The sequence below is a fragment of the Aquarana catesbeiana genome, linkage group LG02 (assembly GCF_042186555.1).
Source record: "Aquarana catesbeiana isolate 2022-GZ linkage group LG02, ASM4218655v1, whole genome shotgun sequence".
Lineage (NCBI taxonomy): Eukaryota > Metazoa > Chordata > Amphibia > Anura > Ranidae > Aquarana > Aquarana catesbeiana.
The window spans coordinates 758,938,169-758,960,049 of NC_133325.1; the positions used below are offsets into that span (position 1 = coordinate 758,938,169).

Sequence of the window (21,881 nt, forward strand, 5' to 3'; positions counted from 1 at the left end):
ACCCAGAAATAACTCCGGGAGACATGTCGTCGGTCACAGTGGTGTGTGGGGACCGCTGCAAAAGCTCCGATCTAAGGTAAGTGTTTCATAATGAGCTAGTATGCGATGCATACTAGCTCATTATGCCTTTGTCTTACAGGGTTTGTTTTTTGTTTTTTTGTTTTTTTTCAGGTTTACAACCACTAGGTTACTTTAAAACATGTACAACTTTTCCTGAACAAAAACACATTTACAGTTAGAATTTAGTTTGACCGAGAAAAAATGTCCAATCCTGCTTCTTCGAATTCTCCCCCACTTTGACCCCACTAACCATTAGAAATTCATACGAAAGATCTGACAATTCAAATTTTCTAAAAATATTCTACCGGTGTATGGCCAGCTTAAAAAAATATATATTTTCTTATTTATTTTACCTTTTATTTTATTTTTTTACACTGTTCTTTAAAAAAAAAAAAAAAAAGTGTCACTTTTATTCCTATTACAAGGAATATAAACATCCCTTGTAATAGAAAAAAAGCATGACAGGACCTCTTAAATATAAGACCTGGGGTCAAAAAGACCTCAGATCTCATATTTACACTAAAATGCAATAAAATAAATAAATAATGAAATGTCATTAAAAAAAAATAAAAAAATGACCCATTAAGAGCTATGGGCGGAAGTGACATTTTGACGTTGCTTCTGCCCTGAAATGATATGGAGACGGGTGGGGGCCATCTTCCCCTCACTCATCTCCATACCAAGACAGGAGAAGGATCCGATTGCCTCCGCCGCTACTGATGGCTCTGGTAAGCGGCGGAGGGCACCAGAGCACGGGGTGAGGGCACAGGCTTCGTTTGCAGGTAAATTGTACATAATGTGCTAGTATGCGATTGCATACTAACACATTATGCTTTTACTTTGCAGGGTAAAAGAAAGGAAGTAAAACCCATCAGGGTTTTTTTCCTCTTTAAGGCACTGTTCTTTGCTGCTGTGTCAGTGTGTTGCGTCACATTCAATACTGTCTATGAGAATTGAGGGGTTGATTTACTAAAGGCAAATAGCCAAATTATATGGAGGAGGTGGTGTTGTACACAGTATTATACCATTAGAGGATATCATCCCTTGTGAATGCAACTAATCCAAAGATAAGGTAATGGGACTTTAAATACACCTCCAAAGGTTAATGATACAGAGATCATTTAAAATAACAAATCTTTATTTTTGTACATTTAAAAGAGTCATACAAATATAAAATAGATTACATATATAAACTGATGCCAGTGCTATTGCTTATTTTAAAGTGGTTGTAACCCTAAAAAAAAAAAAGGATCCTGTTCCTTTAACCACTTGAGCTCTGGAAAGTTTACCCCCCTTCATGACCAGGCCATTTTTTGTGATACGGCACTGCGTTACTTTAACTGACAATTGCGCGGTTGTGCGACGCTGCACCCAAGGCGAGTCAGCAAGGAGAGCTGCCTTAATCGTATACATGCAGTATACGGTAGGCAAGCGGTTAAAGCATGTTATACAGCACAGTGCTTGTGCTGTGTAATTTGTCCCTTTCTATCACCTAAAATACCTGGCTGATCCTGCCTGGCTATACCCTTCCCTCTGTAAACTGACCATGTTTATCATGGCTGCTGAGCCCTGACACTGTGGTCAGTTTATGTGCCTCCGTCATCCTGCTGCCTTTCCTTGTTCCTCATATTTTTTTTAAATAACATACAATGGGGCACATAATGTAATCTAACACAGGTGAATATAACAAGAAATATAATATAACAAGGAAAAAAGTGGCTTTACAACCACTTTAAGTTGTGTAGTCCTCAGAGATCACGCATATAGGTTGACGCGTTACGCTAGGAATCCCGCTTCATCTGGACCTTTGATCTCAATATGAAACAGGGATTGTCACTAAAACACTAGTCACTAAACTAAACATTCACTAGTCACTAAAACAGTATCAGAAATTGTATATGTTAGAAACATTCACAATAATTGTTACAATGTCATTATATTGCAAAACATAATCTTTCCATAATATTAAAATACCCTAAGCTCACTAGAGAGAGACGCAGGGAGGGAGAAAAAGAACACAGGGAAGTTCAAGGGTCTCAATATCACAATGTATATATATATATATTATTGATATTATTAATTATACAGGATTTATGTAGCACTGACAGTTTACACAGGGCTTTTTCAACATGAGGGCAGACAGTGCAGTTACAATACACTTTAATACAGTAGGAATCAGAGGACAAACTCTGATCCCAGGTTCGAGGGTCCTGCTCTTTAGAGCTTACAATCTAATGCCCCGTACACACGGTCGGACATTGATCGGACATTCCGACAACAAAATCCTAGGGTTTTTTCCGACGGATGTTGGCTCAAACTTGTCTTGCATACACACGGTCACACAAAGTTGTCGGAAAATCCAATCATTCTGAACGCGGTGACGTAAAACATGTACGTCGGGACTATAAATGGGGCAGTAGCCAATAGCTTTCATCTCTTTATTTATTCTGAGCATGCGTGGCACTTTGTGCGTCGGATTTGTGTACACACGATCGGAAATTAAGATAACGGATTTTGTTGTCGGAAAATTTTATAGCAAGCTCTCAAACTTTGTGTGTCGGAAAATCCGATGGAAAATGTGTGATGCAGCCTACACACGGTCGGAATTTCCGACAACAAGGTCCTATAACACATTTTCCGTCGCAAAATCCGACCGTGTGTACGGGGCATAAGAGGGAGGGTCAGGAGATACAAGAGGTAATAACTGTGGGGGGAAGGGCTGATGGAGAAAATAAATGTATTGTTGTTAAGTGGGGGACAGATAGGCTTCTCTGAAGAGATGAGTTTTCGGGGATCGTCTCAAAGTGGACAAAGTTGGAGATAGTTGGACAGATTGGGGTAAAGCATTCCAGAGGATGGGAGAGGCTCTGGAGAAGTCCTGGAGGTGAGCATGGGAAGCACCTCAAATGCAAGCTGAATCCATGTTACACTTTCCTATCTACAATCAAACTTATTTTTATTGATATGGCTGATAAGAAGACTGGCGTGGTCTGAAAAGCTAGCAATCCAAACATATTTGAAGTTTAAAGGTATCACTTAACCCATCAATTTCCCTTTTCGGCTTGTTTTCCAATAAACAACAGTTTACTAAGGATAAATACACAGATATACCTTACTTTAAGGACCTGTGACTTCAAAGTCCCCTCACCTTAGTGCATTACCTGCAATTGGTCTTCATTGAAACATCCTGCCTGATTCATCATTGATAGGATCTGCCTGTGACTCGGGCCCCTTTCATCTGTGCGCTCAAGGGTCCGGCTACTTCTTTCCCAGCAGTTTCTGGTATCAAACAGCAGGAACAAGTGTCACCTCCACAAGAGTGATTATTGGGAACAGATCCAGGAAAACACAAACTTTATAATAGCAATGTAGATGTAAACAGTCCTTCTGATTTGTGTCTTCCTGGGTCTGTTAACTGGACCATGAGCCTTATTGTAGCAACAGAAGGCAATAAATAAATTCTTCATTTTCTATATTGTCATGTTGTTGGTCTTGCATTCATAGCACCAGTCATATCAGCTGACAATTGAAAATCCCCACTATACTTTAACCTCTTCAGCGCTGGAAGGTTTACCCCTCCCCCCACCTTCATGACCAGGCCATTTTTTGCGATATGGCACTGCGTTACTTTAACTGACAATTGCGCGGTCGCGCAACACTGTACCCAAACGAAATTGATGTCCTTTTTTCCCCCACATATTCTTTTGGTGGTAGCCATTGATTCAGCCTATACCCTTGCATGTGTTTTTTAATCATTTCCACTATTTTATCGAATGAGAATATTGTAACCTGTTTTTATGAACACGTAGTCATTTTCGTTGTATTCATTTATTTGTTTAGAATAAACTTTATTTATCAACTTGATTTATGCGTTAGGTCACGCGCCTCCTTTCTCCCTCATCACCCGGTATTTGATCACCTCTGCGGTTTTTATTTTTTACGCTATAAACAAAAAAAGACTGAAAATTTTCGAAAAAAAGACAATATTTTTTATGCTGCCAATACATCCAATAAAAAAAGTAAAAAAAAAAAAATGTCTTCATCAATATAGACCAATATGTATTCTGCTATATATTTTTGGTAAAAAACAATCCCAGTAAGCGTATATTGACTGGTTTGTGCAAAAGTTATACTGTTTACAAACTATGGGATAGATTTATGGAATTCTTAATTGAATTTTTTTTTTTTACTAGTAATGGCGGCGATCAGTGATTTTTAGCGGTGACAAATCTGACACTAAGTGACACTTTTTGGGGACCAGTGACAATAATACAGTAATCGGTGCTAAAAAAAATGTACTGACACTGGCAGGAAAGGGGTTAACATCAGGGCCGATCAAGGGGGTAAATGTGCTCCCAGGGAGTGCTTGCTAACTGTGGGGGGTGCTTTGACTGGGGGAAGACAGAGATCCGTGTTCCTAAGCAAAATTTTGATCTTATAAAAGATATTATTTGGTGGTACCGAAAGGTTTCGGTGGGTGGCACCTGCATTTTTTCCCTAAAATATTGTAAGGAATACGGTTTGCCACCATCAAGATAGTCCTCAATTCGTAGAGGGCCTTTATTGAAGCACCAAGGGAGCTGGCAATAACCCTGGTGTGAACTCAGGCTTGCAAAAAATAGGAGCTAATGGAGTGTGCAGCGAAGACAGGGGTTTGCGCAGCCATGCTCTGTCCCAAACAGCTAGAGAATATGATAATGTAGGACATAGTATAGGAGGATGTAAACGGCTGGGAAGCCACATCGAGGATCCAATGGCGAAGGGAAAACAAGAAAAAGCCTCAATAGAGACCCACAAAGGTGTAGAACTCTTAGCTGTGGTATAGGAGAGTAGAATTAATTGGGCAGCCTGAAAATAGGCCTCTAAATTAGGAAGGCCCAGCCCGCCACATTGTTTTGTAATGTATAGTGGGATTATAAATATACAGTATAATATAAAAATATATTATTTTTTATTATCGCGCTCAAATAGGGTTTTTTGTTGTTGTTTTGTTTCATTACCAATTGGCATGGTGGCAACACATGTTGGTTCTCAATGGTGGACCTCTGTCTTTGTTCATGTTATTATTATTATTATTATACAGGATTTATATAGCGCCAACAGTTTACGCAGCGCTTTACAATATGTTGTTGGTCTTCCTAATTTAGGCCTCTAAATTAGGAAGGCCCAGCCCAGCTCATTGTTTTGTAACGTATAGTGGGATTATATATATACAGTATAAAATAAAAATATATTATTTTTTATTATCGCACTCAAATAGGGGTTTTTTTTGTTTTATTTCATTACCAATTGGCATGTTGTTTCTCTATGGTGGACCCTCTGTCTTTGTTCATCCAAGGACAGTTATTGCCCCCAAAAAAATAAAGAACTTCTGATTCTCCTCTCGGGACTGCTATCGGTAAAGTCCTAAAATAATAAAGTAATCTGGGTAAGAATGTCATTTTAATTGAGTTGATTCTGCCAAACCAAGTTAAGGGAAGGTCCGCCCAGCGGTGAAGATCATCCTTAAAGTGGGATTCCGGCCTAAAAAAAAAAATTAAAAGTCAGCAGCTACAAACACTGTAGCTGCTGACTTTAAATAAGTACTTACCTGTCCTGGGTGCCCGCGATGTCGGCCACCCGAGGCTGACCGGTCCCTCGGATCCCCACACTGCCATCCTAGGTAAGGGAAACAGGCAGTGGAGCCTTGCGGCTTCACTGCCAGTTTCCTACTGCGCACGCGCGAGCGGTGCGGCGCTCTGTGAATGGCCCCGTGGTGTTCTGGGAACACACACAGTTCCCAGAAGACAACAGGGCCGCTCACCGAGGAGCAGAAGACGCCGCGGAAAAGGAAGAGGCAGATTAGGAAGACTGCCTAGCAACAAGGGTTTAGGTAAGTTTAAATTTTTTTTTTTTTTCAAATGTTTTTTTTTAATTTTTTTTAGGATTTTTGGTGTAATTTTTTTTTTCAGGGTGGCCCTCCATTTTAACCACTTAATGACCCAGCCTCTTTCTGAGATTTAGTGTTTACAAATTAAAAACATTTTTTTTTTGCTAGAAAAATATATAATGTTTGGGGGTTCTAACACCCTAGAGAATAAAATGGTGGTCGTTGCAATACTTTCTGTCACACCGTATTTGGGCAGCGCTCTTACAAGCGTACTTTTTTTGGAAAAAATACACTTTTTTGAATGAAAAAATAAGACAGCAGTAAAGTTAGCCCAATTTTATTTTTATATTGTGAAAGATAATGTTACACCACATAAATTGATACCCAACATGTCATGCTTCAAAATTGCGCCCGCTCGTGGAATGGCGACAAACTTTTACCCTTAAAAATCTCCATAGGCGATGCTTAAAAAATTCTACAGGTTGCATGTTTTGAGTTACAGAGGAGGTCTAGGGCTAGAATTATTGCTCTCGCTCTAACGATCACGGCGATACCTCACATGTGTGGTTTGAACACCGTTTTCATATGCGGGCGCTGCTCATGTATGCGTTCACTTCTGCACGCGAGCTCGGCGAGACAGTGCGCGTTTAAAAACATATTTTTTTTTCTTATTTATTTTACCTTTTAATTTTATAAAAAAAAAAGATGTGTCACCTTGTTACATCATCTCTGTCCTCTGTCTGGCCTAAGGAGGTCCTCATCCTTTTTTTTTCTCCCTTATGTTTCTACAGGTGCTTCAAGAGTTTTGCCGTACTTCACCACAGCTGACTATTTCTCCTTGGGAGTAATAGTGTAGGAGATAGCGTTCAGCAGGCATCCATTCCTTGTTAACCCGAAGGACATGAACGATTTTGAGATGAGAGTACTTTACAAGTCTCCTAATTACCCGGGGACCACTGAGGCCCACCTATATGATTTCCTAAAAAGGGTAAGTAAACACAGAGCTTTAAATTCTCTTAAGGGACTGAGGTGGTTATTTACGAAAGGCAAATTCACTTTGCACTACAAGTGCACTTGGAAGTGCAGTCGCTGTAGATCTGAGAGGAAGATCTGAAATGAGGGGAATCTCTGCTGATTTTATCATCCAATCATGTGCAAGCTAAAATGCTGTTTTTTGTTTTTTTTTTCTTGCATGTCCCCCTCAGATCTACAGCGACTGCACTTCCAAGTGCACTTTCAGTGCACTTGTAGTGCAAAGTGGATTTGCCTTTCCTAAATAAGCCCCTAAATCCTTTCCAGGCTTCCTTGTGTTGGGTAGCGAGTTTAAAGGGAAAATTAAGGAAGCTGAAATATGTAACTGTCAGAATGTAATATTAAAATAGGGGGTTCTGTTGTACACATATTGTTATTGTTCTTGCAGTGTTCCTTATTATAGTTCATTCTTCTTTACAGCTCTTATATAAAGACAAGGAAAGGAGAAAGCGCCTTGTAATGAACATCAGACTGCACCAATTTTTCACCGGCATCGACTTGACTGAGTTGGAGGAAGGAAAGTCACCCTCACCACTGATATCGGGAACTGCAAGTACTGTATATGAATTAGAGAGGAGTCTATGTACATTGGTGGGAGGGGATATTTCTTGTACAGAATATTCACTTTTGTCTGTGATGTTGTGATAACTGGACAATCACATAGTCTGGAAACTTGTGTGAATGAATTCTGTTTATTATTGGTGATAATTTTTGTGTATGTGTCAGAGGCACAGCTTAAACCTGCTTTATTTGACATGGGGATCCCACCAATAACACACATTCGGTCCTGGGGTGACAGGGTTTAGATACACACGAAGGGTTAGTCCATGCAGTGTAATGCTGCTTCTGACCTCTAGAAAGAAAGAGCCCTCTTGGTGTAATCCACTGCACAATGTTGGTGGTGGTGGTGGTGGGGGGGGTTGGGGGTTAACCTACTATTGTTCCTAATAAATTATTATTAGAAAATTGATGAGTGTATTCTTCTCTTTGCAGATTCCTGAGGAACCCGGAATATGGAAGAATAGAAATAGCTGAATTTTTGTCCAGGGAAGATTCAGAGACTTTGATGGAGGAGCAGAGGAATGTCAGCAACTTCTCCTTTATGAGCGAGCATTTCAAACAGCACCTAATGGCCCCATCTCCACCACCACCAGAGTTCCATTCAATTCTATGTAGAGTGGCAGCTGTATTATGAGACCAGAAAATGTGACAGGAGGGTAGAGTACAGGGGACAGGAGGGTACACTATAGGGGCTGTGGGGCACATTACATAGGGGAAGCAGGGCACATTACAGGGGGGCACAACAGGGCACATTACATGGGGGAACAGTGAAACATACCAGGGCACATTAAAAAGGGGGTACAGCAAAGTACTTTACATGGGGAGGGGCAGCAGGACACATTATGGGGCACAGTAAGGCACATTACATGGGGGTAGGGGGCAGTAGAGAACCTTATGGGACAGAGTAGGGCACATTACATAGGAGCACAGCAGGGCATATTATGGGGCACAGCAGGGCATATTACATAGGGAAAAATGGGCACATTATGGGGCACAGCAAGACATATTACATGGGGGTAGGAGGGCACATTATGGGGGACACATGAGGGCACATTTTTTTGTAGTTTTGGATGGAGTAGGGAAGTTCCTTTATTACTTTCTGTTCTGGCCTTACATACACATTAAGAGAGATTGTACAATCACGTGTGGGCAATTCTCTCACCCTGACAACCTGGTACAGCACTGAAATGTATATGGCACCAAAGGTGAGTACTGGATCATTTTTGTTTTCCTGTCTTCTTGTCAGTAGAACAATCAGTAATGACAATTTTCTTTGTTTTTTAATATTTCTACAGATCTTCTTGGGCCTTCCATATGGATTTGCCATTAACTATTTCTCCCTTGGAGTTATAGTCTATCACCCGCTCATACACAGACTTAGACACCGACTCATCGACCATCATCTTCAATAAGGAGCTCAAAAACTCAATCTGCAACCAGCATTCAAGTTTTCCCATGGACTTCAGTATGGACCTCCAGGACCTCATTGGGCAGGGGTCAGGAACCTATGGCTTGCGAGCCAGATGTGGCTCTTTTGATGGCTGCATCTGGCTCGTAGAGAAATCTTTAATAAAAAAATTATTAACGTTAAAAATTTAAAACATTCTCATGTATTTCAATCCATTTATTGCCTACCACTCATGTTGGTAGGGATGGGCTTTATGTTCGGGTGTTCGAGGCAAATTGGAAAGCCGCAGAACACCCTTTAAAAGTCTATGGGAGACATCAAAAGTGCTAATTTTAAAGGATTATATGCATGGGATTGTCATAAAAAGTGTTTGGGGACCCAGGTATCAATGCAAAAAAAAAGTTTTAAAAATGGCCATTTTTTCGGGAGCAGTGATTTTAATAATGCTTAAAGTGAAACAATAAAAGTGTAATATTCCTTTAAATTTCGTACCTGGGGGGTGTCTATAGTATGCCTGTAAAGGGGTGCATGTTTTCATGTTAAACACATCACAGATGACGGCTCTTTAGCTAAAACGTGTCGGGTGGACCCTTCACAATTACCGCTATTTGAATTTTGTGCCTTTGATGATCTTCTAATATGTGAGTCTATTTTTGATAATTTTTAAAATAAACCAGTGTTTACGTTATTACGCTATGTGAGTTTTTTTATCTATTTCTCGCATGATATATGATTATTCGTTTGTGGCCTTCTATTTTACTTTTATGTCGTGTGGATAACTGAGGAAATATAATCGCCATCTTGATTTTGGAAGTCATTGAGGATATCTGAGGAGATGTATCATTCTGACCAGATGGTCATTAAACCTTTTTGACTTGGATGACGTAAGTCCTCTCAAGTCAACAACCTCTGGTAAGCCTCTTGATGCCTTTGGTGACGGCCTTTGAACCACCAACAGCTTTCCTGCTCACCTTTGTTGCTTCCAAACCTCTGCCTACCCACTTGACCAGTTAATATCTCAGTTTTAGTGTCCTGGTTGACATAGGTCCTTCCTAGCCACTTACCTTTGGTAAGCCCCCGAAGACCCTTGGTGGTGGCTTTTTCACTTCTATTATAATTTTTCCAACAACATTGGTGGACTTTTGTTATATGAGTTCTGAGTGGTGTCAATCCCATTTGGACTTTATTATATTTATTTTTACTTTCACTTTTTATATATGTACACAGTGTATCATATTTAGTTTACACTAATATTGTATTGTGTTTTTTTTCACTTTTATAGTATGTACACAGTATTTGTACTTTATAGAGTACACCATAGTTGTCTATGCCAACACTTAAGTGTATGTTATACACGTTATATTTTGTTTAAACACCATTTACTTGATTTTAGAAGTTTATAGCGCTACACTGTTTTGTATATAATTTTTAACACTTTGGTCTATAGGTGTGTTGGCTGCCATTTACTTTCCAATTTTCTACGCAGCGCTGTATTACTTATATTTTTTATGCTTTTTTCGCAGGAGTGCATTGGACCGGTTATGAGGGGAGGTTGGAAGCTGGTAGTCTTTTCTTGCAGGTGAGCATTGCACGGGCTGTGAGGGGAAGTTGGACGCCAGTAGTCTTTTTTCATAGGCGTGCGTTGGACCAGCTGTGAGGGGAGGTTGGCGGCTGGTGGGCTTTTTTTGCAGGTGTGAGTTGGACTGACTGTGAGGGAAGATTTCAGATGGTAGGCTTTTTTTCAGGCGTGAGTTGGACTAGCTGTGAAGGGAGGTTGGATGCAGTAGACATTTTTCACAGGAGCGCGTTGGACCGGCTGTAGGGTAGGTTGAAGGCCGGTATTCTTTATTCGCAGGCATTCGTAGGACCGGCTGTGAGAGGAGGTTGGAGGCCAGTAGTCTTTTTTCACAGGTGTGCTTTGGACAAGCTGTGAGGGGAGGTTGGAGGTGGTAGGCTTTTTTCATAGGGGGGCGTTGGACTGGCTGTAAGGGGAGGTTGGAGGGCAGTAGTCTTTTTCTTGCAGGCATGCATTGGACCGGCTTTAAGTGGAGGTTTGAGGCCAGTAATATTTTTTTTGCAGACGTGCATTGGACCAGTTGTGAGGGGAGGCTGTAGGCTAGTAGTCTTTTTTCGCAGGCGTGCATTGGACTAGCTATGAGAGGAGGTTGGAGACCAGTAGTCTTTTTTCACAGGCTTGCGTTGGACCGACTGTGAGGGGAGGTTGGAGGCTGGTAATCTTTATTTTCAGGCATGCATTGAACCGGCTATGAGGGGAGGTTGGAATTTTTTTCTTGCAGGTTTGCATTGCACCAGCTGTGAGGAGTGGGTGGAGGCCAGTAATCTTTTTTCACAGGCGTGCATTGGACCAGCTTTGAGGGAAGGTTGAAGACCGGTAGCCTTTTTTCACAGGTGTGTGTTGGACTGGCTGCGAGGGGAGGTTGGAGGCTGGTAGTACTTTTTTGGTAAGCATACAGTGGACCAGCTGTGAGGGGAGGTTGGAGGCAGGTAGGCTTTTTCTCGACAGGCATTCGTTGAACCAGCTGTGAGAGGAGGTTGGAGGCTAATAGTCTTTTCTTGCAGGCATGCATTGCACAGGCTGTGAGGGAAGGTTGGAAGCCAGTAGTCTTTTTTTATAGGTGTGCGTTGGACCAGCTGTGAGGGGAGGTTGAAGGCTGGTAGGCTTTTTTGCAGGTGTGAGTTGGACTAGCTGTAAAGGGAGGTTGGAGGCTGGTAGTCTTTTTTTTTGCAGGTGTACATTGGACCAGTTGTGAGGGGAGGTTGGAGGCCAGTATTCTTTTTTCGCAGGCGTGCTTTGGACCGACTATGAGGGGAGGTTGGAGGCCAATAGTCTTTGTTCGCAATCATGCATTGAAACGGCTGTGAAGGGAGGTTGGAGGCCAGTAGTCTTTTTTCACAGGCGTGCGTTGGACTGACTGTGAGGGGTCGTTGGAGGCTGGTATTCTTTATTCGCAGGCATGAGTTGAACCGGCTGTGAGGGGAGGTTGGAGGCTGGTAGTTTTTCTTTTTGCAGGTGTGCGTTGCAACGACTGTGAGGGGTGGTTGGAGTCCAGTAGTGCGTTGGACCAGCTTTGAGGGAAGGTTGGAGGCGTGTGTTGGCCTGGCTGTAAGTGGAGGTTGGAGGCCGGTAACCTTTTTTCATAGGTGTGTGTTGGACTGGCTGTGAGGGGAGGTTGGAGGCTGGTAGTATTTTTTTTTTTGGGTAAGCATACAGTGAACCAGCTGTAAGGAGAGGTTGGAGGTAGGTAGGCTTTTTTTCGACAGGCATTCGTTGGACCAGCTGTGAGAGGAGATTGGAGGCTGATAGTCTTTTCTTGCAAGTGTGCATTGCACAGGCTGTGAGGGGAGGTTGGAAGCCAGTTCAAACTCTTAACCACTGTGTTAGACTGTCTGCTTTGTAAGCATTTATGTACTAACTAGAAATGCTGTGTTTGTTGCCTGTAAGTGTTATATTTTTATCTTCTATTTCCAAGTGTACTGTGCAACACTTTCAATAAACATTCCTTCTGTTAAAAAAAAATATGAATCTAAAAGAATATTGATTTATTGTTGGGAATTATTGGCACCTTTAGCGCAAGAAAAATGCATCCCTTTAAATTCTATGTATGTCTACACACTGGTCCATTGCACTCCCATTGTGGTGTTAAAAATCCTGCTTGCCGCATTTTTGGTCAGTTAAAAAAACTGCACCAAAAACGCACCTCCCTGTTGAAATGCATTGAAAATGCAGCAAGAATGCATCAATATTGAACCTGTGTTAAGTATTTGATACAGTTTTTGAGTCACATGACCTATGAAAAAGACACGATAAGCATAGTAAATTCAGGACAAAGTAGCGGTCATGTGCATTTTCGGTGCCATTATCGGCACCCTTTTCTCTTATCGGCAAATTGCCAATAACACCATTTTCGGCTGCTGAAATTTCAGTGCACTTCTTTAAATAATAAATAAACATTACACCTGGTTTTCAGAATTAGCTGACCTATCTGAAGAAAAAAAAGGCCATAAACTCTAGATGGACAGGTCTACGACAGGTGGGTGCTTGCATTATGTCTCCAGTGTGGAAGGAAAAACATCCTATTAACTTCACTGAGCGGAATGTCTCGCAGGGCCGGAATGGCATCTTCTTGACTCTCTTTGATCTGCTGCTTTTTGGCATACGAGTCTATGGTATTAAAAAAAAAAAAGTTAAAGTGATACGAAACATACATTGTTAAATTTACATTACCCCTTCTCTTTCTGTATATGGATGACTGCACTGCAATTATTTTAATAAAAAACATCTAAGTACCTTTTTCCTAATCGATACACAGCTATATCACATGACCCAGAGCTCTTTCCCAGCCTGTCTGCAGGGAAACATAAGCAGGAGGAGCTTCTAGTCCTCTGCTGCTGGTCACATGTTCAAAATGAAAAAAGTAAAAAACCCATCCTTTGGAATACAGAGTACAAATAAATAATTAATATCAATAAACAGTTTTAAATTGTCACACATATATACATAATTGAAATGAAATCATTATTATTTTGTGGAAATACCATGGTGTGGGCAGATTTCTGTAAGTCACAGGCCCACCCCTCCCGCCTGTGTCTTAGAAATAGGGCTGCTGTAAGGATTTTTGACACCCTAGGTGAAACCTAATTTTGCAGCACAGGGCAACGTCAGTGCCTGTGTTGAAGGGCTTTGGGCTTATGTCAATAACATCAGTTTGAGTTGCATTTGACCTGCAGTTGACCTCCTTCTGAACTTCGTCAAGAGGATTTTTGCTGATGCAAATGGAAACCCTTCAATACAGAGCCTTAAGTTCCTCATAGACATAACACAGTAGTTTAACCACTTAAAGAGGAGGTCCAGCCTGGGTAAAAAAAAATTAAAAGTCAGCAGCTACAACTTTTAACCACTTGCTTACTGGGCACTTAAACCCCCCTCTTGCCCAGACTAATTTTTATCTTTCAGGGCTGACGCATTTTGAATGTCAATTGCGTGGTCATACAACACTGTACCCAAATGAAAATTTTTATAATTTTTTTCACACAAATAGAGCTTTCTTTTGGTGGTATTTAATCACAGCTGGAGTTTTTTTTTTTTTTGCTAAACAAACAAAAAAAGATGTAAAATTTTGAAAAAAAAATAATGTTTCATAGTTTGTTATAAAATGATGCAAACAGGTAATTTTTCTCCTTCATTGATATGCGCTGATGAGGCGGCACTGGTGGGCACTGATAGGCTGCACTGGTGAGCATGGACAGGCTGCACTGATGGGCACTGATAGGCACAGATAAGGCGGCACTGATGGGGACAGATAAGGCGGCACTGATGGCCACTGATAAGATGGCACTGATGGGCCCTGAGGGGTGGCACTGGTAGGTGACACTGATGAGCACTGGTAGGTGACACTGATGGGCACTGGTAGGTGACACTGAAGGGCAGCACTGTTGATGAGGCACTGATTGGTGACATTGATGGGTGGCACTGGTAGGTGGCACTGTTGTGCACTGGTAGGTGGCACGGTCAGGTGGCACAGGTGGGCACAGATGAGCTGGCGGCAGCTCTCCTTGATCGGGACTGATGTTCCTCTGAGAGCAGCCGGTGATCGGCTTTTTGTTTTTCTAGCTTGAGGAGAAAAAATAGCCGATTACCCGCTAGGTTTACATCACATGATCAACTGTCATTGGCTGACAGCTGATCACGTGGTAAGGGGTCGGTCTCATAGACTCGCTAATCACAGAGTGAGCCGCGCGTCCCCAGCAGGGGGCGCACAGGCAGCTCGAGCACGGAAGGATGTCTATTGATGTACTCCCGGCAAAGTAGGTCCGCGCTGTAGCCGCAATTCGGCTATAGCACGGATCTGAAGTAGTTAATATTAGGGCACTTACCTGTCCAGGGAGCCCACGATGTCAGCACCTCAGCCGATCTTCGGATCGACTCCTGGGTGCTGCTGCCGCCATTCCTGGTAAGCGAACCCGGCAGTGAAGCCTTAGCCGGTTGTTATCACAAGAAAGCCAACCCTCGGCTCTAAACAACGGTGCAGCTGCAGGCATCACCTCAATACAACCAACTGAAGCAGAATGACGTACAGGTACATGATTTTGCGGCAAGTGGTTAAAAACACAGGAAATTTCGCACCAAAGATTTGTCCTCCTGAGAAGGTCCTTTAAACATCACCAAAAAAATATTTCTGTAGACCTTGAATTTTTTCCCAAGTTTTCCATGTTAATGTACACAGTGTGCATGCACATTTTCTACCTGCAAACATCACTTTTCAGTTAACACACTTGACTTCATTTGTATTTTTTTTCAAAAGAACAACCTTTTCTCATTGGACTTGGATACTGATGTCTATGGAAAAATGTTACCAGATCTTTCGAGCACTGTCTATGGGTGGCCCCACAGAAACATAATACAGAGCCACCAATTACTTTGAGCCTGAGTGATGCTGAGCACAGACATATTACCTGTGACTGTCTCTATGGAATCTAGGGGAGCCGTACTCATCAAATTCACACCAAACAAAAAGACATAGGCAATGCATACAACCACCAGGAGGTACACAGGAATAGCCACAGCCCAATACCTTAGGGAAAAAAATGAAAAAGACACAGTCATTAATAAAAATTGCAGGTAAAAGTACAGAAAAATCAAGTATTTTAAGTGCATTTTTTCAGTATTTTTGCTTTACATAAATTATTCTTTATTGGCTGGCAATATGCCTTTAAACTTGCTGGATACTCCAGGAAGAGTCAATTATTTAGCACTCCTTCCTTGCATGTCATAGCCCTCTCTAAGGCTGCATTCACACCTCATCGTTTTGTAGCTTGAAGCTCAAAAATGCTGGAGGAGAAAAAAAATCATTAATTCTCTATGTCACATCTCCACTTCATGTCGCCTGAAGCCGAACGCCTGAAGCTCAAACAAGTTCTGGAGCTTTTTTTGTCTCTTAAATTGGGCAGATTTGGGCGTTTTTGGCACATTTCTATTCCCATAGAAATGAATGGAAGCGCACCTTTCGCTCGTTTTTGTGCGTATTCGCACGTTTCGTCGCACGTTTTTGCACGATTTTCTGTTCAAATGAAAAATGTTAAAATAAAATAGTAATAATATATGAATAAATAAATACACAATTAACTAAAAATCATCATAAATAGGTAAAATAAATTAATAATACATTAATAATAATTAACCTCTAACCTTAAAAAATATTAAATACATTATTATTATTAATAATAATAATAATAATAATGATAATAAAAAAAAATAAACACCCAAACTCAAACAAAAAAATACATTATTAATAATAATAATAATAATAATAATAATACTTTATTTTGTGTTAGGGTGTTTATTTATTATTATTTTTTTTTTTTAAGGGGTAAGGGTTAAAGTTAAGGGTTATTTTTTTATTGTTACTTAGTATTAATTTATTGAATTTTTTTTATATTTAGTTGTGTATTTATTTTACATCTATTTATTCATTTATTATTCTTCATATAATAATAAATAAAATAATAATAAATAACCCTAACCCCAACTCCTAATCCTAACCTAAAGTGAACTCAAACCCCTTACCTCAACGAAAAAACATTATAATGAATAATAATAATAATAATAAATTAATAAAAGAAGAAATAAAAGCTAATGGAAAAGCTAAAGAAGCTGAAATATGTAGCAAATAATGATGCAACAGATAACAGTTATCTCTATTGGCTAATAAAAAAAACACCAAAGCCCAAAAACGCTCCACACAAATGCCAGAAAAATGCACAAAGACGCTACACTCAGGTGTGAATGCAGCCTCAAGCCTGGTTCACACCTAGGCATTTTTTAATGCGTTTTCAGCTTTGCAGAAACACACTACAGTCCATTAAACATGGTTGCCTATGGGTCATGTTCAGATCTGTGCATTTTATGGAAAGGGGCAGGGACTTTTTTCTGGTTTTGGTTCTATAAACTTCAATGGATCAAAAATGTGTATTTCAAAATGCACCTGGAATATGCAAACTGCAACCTGCATAGGTGTGAACCAGGCCTCACTATATAGATTGTAAGCTCTAACGAGCAAGGCCCTCTGATTCCTCCTGTATTGAATTGTTTTGTAACTGTACTGTCTGCCCTCATGTTGTAAAGTGCCGTGCAAACTGTTGGCATTATATAAATCATGTATATATAATAATAATAATATTCTGGGAGTCGTAAAGTGATACTAAACCTTTGTTTTTTTTTCTTTGAAAATAACAAACATGTTATACGTACCTGCTCTGCGCAGTGGTTTTGCATAGAGCAGCCCAGATCCTCCTCTTCTCAGGTCCCTCTTCAGTTCTCCTGGCCTCTCCGGTTGAGCGCCCTCACAGCAAGCAGCTTGCTATTGGTTCTCCCTTTACAAAACCTTTAACTGCTTCAGCCCCAGGAGATTTTACCCCCTTCCTGACCACTGCGTCGCTATAACTGACAATTGCGCGGTCGTGTGACGTTGCACCCAAACAAAATTGACGTCCTTTTTTTCCCACAAATAGAGCTTTCTTTTGGTGGTATTTGATCACCTCTGCGGTTTTTATTTTTTGCGCTATAAACAAAAAAAGAGTGACAATTTTGAAAAAAAAAAAAACGCAATATTTTTTACTTTTTGCTATAATGAATATCCCCCAAAAATATATAAAAAACTTTTTTTTTTCTCAGTTTAGGCCGATATGTATTCTTCTACATATTTTTGGTAAAAAAAATCCCAATAAGCGTATATTGATTGGTTTGTGCAAAAGCTATAGCGTCTACAAAATAGGGGATAGTTTTATGGCATTTTTATTATTATTTTTTTTTTACTAGTAATGGTGGCGATCTGTGATTTTTATCGGGACTGCGACATTATGGCGGACACATCGGACACTTTTTACACATTTTTGGGACCAATGGCATTAATACAAAGATCAGTGCTATAAAAATGCATTGATTACTGTAAAAATGTCACTGGCAGGGAAGGGGTTAACACTATGGGGGCGATCAAGGGGTTAAATGTGTTCCCTAGTGTGTGTTCTAACTGAAGGGGGGAGGGGACTGTGTAGGGGAGATTAGAGATCGCTGTTCATACTCTGTATGAACAGATGATCTGTCTCTTCTCCCCTCAGAGAACCGGAAACTGTGTGTTTACACACACAGATCCCGTTTCTCGTGTGCCCCGAGTGATCGCGGGAGGCCGGTGGTGATCGCGACCGCCGGGCACTCTCATCAAGTCCGTGGGCGAGCAGGGGGTCGCGCGCACGCCCCCAGTGGCTGAATATGAAAGCGATGTAACACAACGGCGATTCACGCAGCCGAGCCATGTTGCCGCAGTACAACTGAGGCTGCTGGTTGGCAAACGGTTAAATGACTTTCTGTGCTGGCTTGAATGACAGTTCTGAGTCTTACTGGGGCTGCTGACATCACATCCAAGATGGTGGCAACTAGCAGCAGTCTCAGGGCTTTTGGATGTCTACACAACGGAGGTTTTTACAGGTAAATAACATACATAAAACATGTTAGATACACATACAATCTTATGGGAAGATTGTTGTTGAAATGAATGGCCTGGCGACAGGGTCAATTGAAACAATAGGTACTAGTATTGTTACTAACTTTTATTTTTTATTATTATTAATATTACATGAAGCCCAAAATATATTATACAACCCCATACAACTCCTAATATTAATAATAGTACCCTTAATTTAGAAAATAATCATTTTATGCATTACGACAAGGCTGCTTTAGCTTTATGAGCTAAAGGGGAAGCTATCTGGGGCCCGTTGGTGTCGAGGGCGTGCCAGAGCCAGGAGACCCCGTTGTCTCCAGACCTACGATCTCTGCGACCTGACCTGACGTGTTCATGCAACCAACCCTGAGTCCTATTTCAGAGTGAGAAATACAGTGGAACGTTGGTTAACGAGTAACGCAGTTAACGAGAGCTTTGAAAGACGAGCAACTTTTTTTAAAAAAATCCTGACTCGGATTGCGAGTGTTGTCTTGCAAAACAAGCAGAATTCAAGCTAATGTGGTGTGCAATACGACATTTGGCCAGAGGTGCGGGGGCGCCGGTGACACTCGGAACGGTTCAGAGCCGTTCGAAAATACTCGGAATCACTCCGTTCGCGAGTGTTTCCGAGCCTTTTCGAGTTCAGCCGAGCTTTCCCCGAGTATTTCTGAGGCTCTCCGGCGCCTCCCCACCTCTGGCCACATACGGTATTGCATGCAATAGAAGTCAATGCGGAACAAATTATCTTTGTTTCCATTGACTTCTATGGGGAAACTCGCTTTGATATGCGAGTGCTTTGGATTACAAGCATTTTCCTGGAACAGATTATGCTCGTAATCCAAGGTTCCACTGTAATGTCATTTTCATATTCTGAACTAACCATTTTGTCTCCCTCAATTTTTATAAACATACTAAACACTTTAAATTAGTACTCACTTTTGAGGCCAATAGGTCAGTCCTAAAGAGTGTAACCATGATTCAGGAACAAAAGCCCAGGTCAGATACAAGACTGGAAAACAATGTGAAACACAAATAGTCAGATCGGTTACAGAATCAATTAGGGACTACTTGTACAACCAAAAAGGGAAACAATAAACCATTCAGGTCCTAGGTTGTGCTTCTCTTTGCAATGCAGGCAGATCATGGCTGGTTGGAGGGGCCAGCAGGGTGCTGTACTTAACTTCCTGAAAACATCACAGCACCCTGCCACAGTACTTGAGAGCCCTTGGCTCTGATGCAATTAGTGGATTGGCTCTTAGGAGGAGTAATGCAAACAATAAGATGTATTAATGGGTGGCTGTCAGTCTGGAGGAGTTGGTGTTCCTAGGCAGACTGCATTTGCAAATATATATAAAAGAGATGACTGCACATCAATGTTCAGACAATCTTGAATGCTTTATTCCATAAAATCCACGTCCAGCATCAGACAGACATCAGATAGAAATCAGATAAACACGATACAAGAGGACAATAACAGCGTGGTTAACATGTTTCTCACAAATAGAATTGCTTAATCATAACCCTCTCAAAGTGATTGTAAGGGTTCGTTTTTTTGTTTTGTTTAAAAAAACAAACATATCATACTTACCTCCACTGTGCAGCTCGTGACCCTGCTCTTCTGGGGTCCCCCGACAGCTCTCGCGGCTCCTCCCCACATCAGATAACCCCCTCGGAGAAGCCCTTCCCCGAGAGGGTTACCTTGTGGGCACGCTCCCGAGTGCAGCATTTGCGTCCATAGACACGAATGCCGGACTCGGCACCGCCCCCCCCGCGTCATTGAATTTGATTGACAGCAGCGGGAGCAAATGGCTGCACTGGTATCAATCTAGCCAATCAGGACACGAGACACCGGCTAGAGCGAGAAAAAGAGAGAAAAAGAGGGTTCAGGTAAGTAAAACGGGGGCACTGGGGGGGCTGCTGCACTGCAAGAATTTTTTCACCGCAATGCATAGAATGCATTGAGGTGAAAAACCACGAAGGTTTACAACCCCTTTAAGCGAATTATGATTAAGCGATTCTATTTGTGAAACATGTTGACCACTTCAATACCAGGCACTTTTGCCCCTTCCTGCCCAGGACAATTTTCAGTTTCACTACAACATGACACTCCCGATGACATGGAGCTGTAGATCTCTGTTATGTCACTAGGCAGAACAGGGAAATGCCTTGTTTACAAAGGCATCTCCCTGTTCTGCCGCTCCGTGACACGATCGCGGGCCCCCGGCGGACATCGAGCCCGCAGGCACGGAGTACGCCGCGGGTGCGCGCCGACAATGCCGCAATTTACCTGTACGCCCATTTGCCCAGCTGTGCCATTGTGCTGAAGTACATTATCATGCGCTGGTCGGGAAGGGGTTAAGGTAAAAAATGTTTAGGCGTCAGCATCGCCTCCTCATACCTTATTACTTACCTGAGCCCTCATGCGATCCAGTGCTGTGCACTTCTGCAGCTCTTCTCTTCCCTCACTTCCGGGTCTCGCGGGCTTTGCTGGGGCACCGGGAGCCTTTGGCTCCCAGTGCTGTAAATCAAAGCCAGTGATGACGGAGTGAGGGGCGGGGCCGAGTCCCTTTGTCTGTGTCAATGGACACAGCAGAAGGACTCGGGTACGAGCACGCACGAGTGCCCCCATGGGAAGTGGCTTCCCATAGGGGCACTGGACAGAGAGGAGCGCTGGTGGGGGACCCAAAAAGACCGGCAAAGAACTAGCTCGGGTGAGGACATCGCTGGATCCCTGGACAGCTAAGCTTATGTTAATTGTCGGCAACTACGGTACTTTTTTTTTTCCTAAAGAATGAAGAACTGCTTGAAATAGTTATTTGAAGACAAACAGAAATGACTGAGAAGCACCTGCCACCTAGTGGTTACACTATGTTATTTATCTACAAATACATTGCAGGTCATAAAAATATAGAACAGAGTTGCACCGATACCACTTTTTTAAGTCCAAGTACTGATACTATTTTTTAAGTACTCGCCGATACTGATTACCAATACTTTTTCTTAATGTCACGTGACAATGGCACTAATATGCAGCACTGATGATGCGTGGACTTTGTCAGTAGTTTTTTATTTTTTACAATGTATATTTTTGTTATTTAAAAAATATATATTTTTTAGTTCATTTTTTTTTTTTTTTTTTTTTACGTTTTTTTTTTTTTTTTCTGGTGATGGCGGTGTCAGTGTTTTTTTTTCATTTTATTTTTTATTATTTTTTCAATTTTACTTTTAAATATTTATTTATTATTTTGGAGAGATATCAGGGGTCAGACCCCTGAAATCTTACCTTTGAGACACGGAATGGGACTGAGGACATAGATTCCCCAGACCCTTTCTCTGCAGCCTCAGCTGCACTGAAGATGAATGGAGAGGAGATAGAGGCTCCTCTCCATTCATAAACTGAGACAGTGTAAACACAGGTTACAATTTTTTTCTT

General features: G+C 41.4%; 1 protein-coding gene across 1 annotated transcript in view; it reads right to left on the bottom strand.

Moving 5' to 3' along the window:
- Positions 1-12,476: 12,476 nt before the first annotated feature.
- The window catches only part of PIGP (phosphatidylinositol glycan anchor biosynthesis class P), a 65,981-nt gene continuing 56,576 nt past the window's right edge, over positions 12,477-21,881 (bottom strand). Inside the window, exons 4-6 of the mRNA XM_073617204.1 lie at positions 19,385-19,457; positions 15,405-15,523; positions 12,477-13,113 (exon numbers count right to left, since the gene is read on the bottom strand). Of these exons, the coding sequence (XP_073473305.1) occupies positions 12,974-13,113; positions 15,405-15,523; positions 19,385-19,457 (332 nt within the window). The 3' untranslated portion in view covers positions 12,477-12,973. The remainder of the gene's footprint in view (positions 13,114-15,404; positions 15,524-19,384; positions 19,458-21,881) is intronic.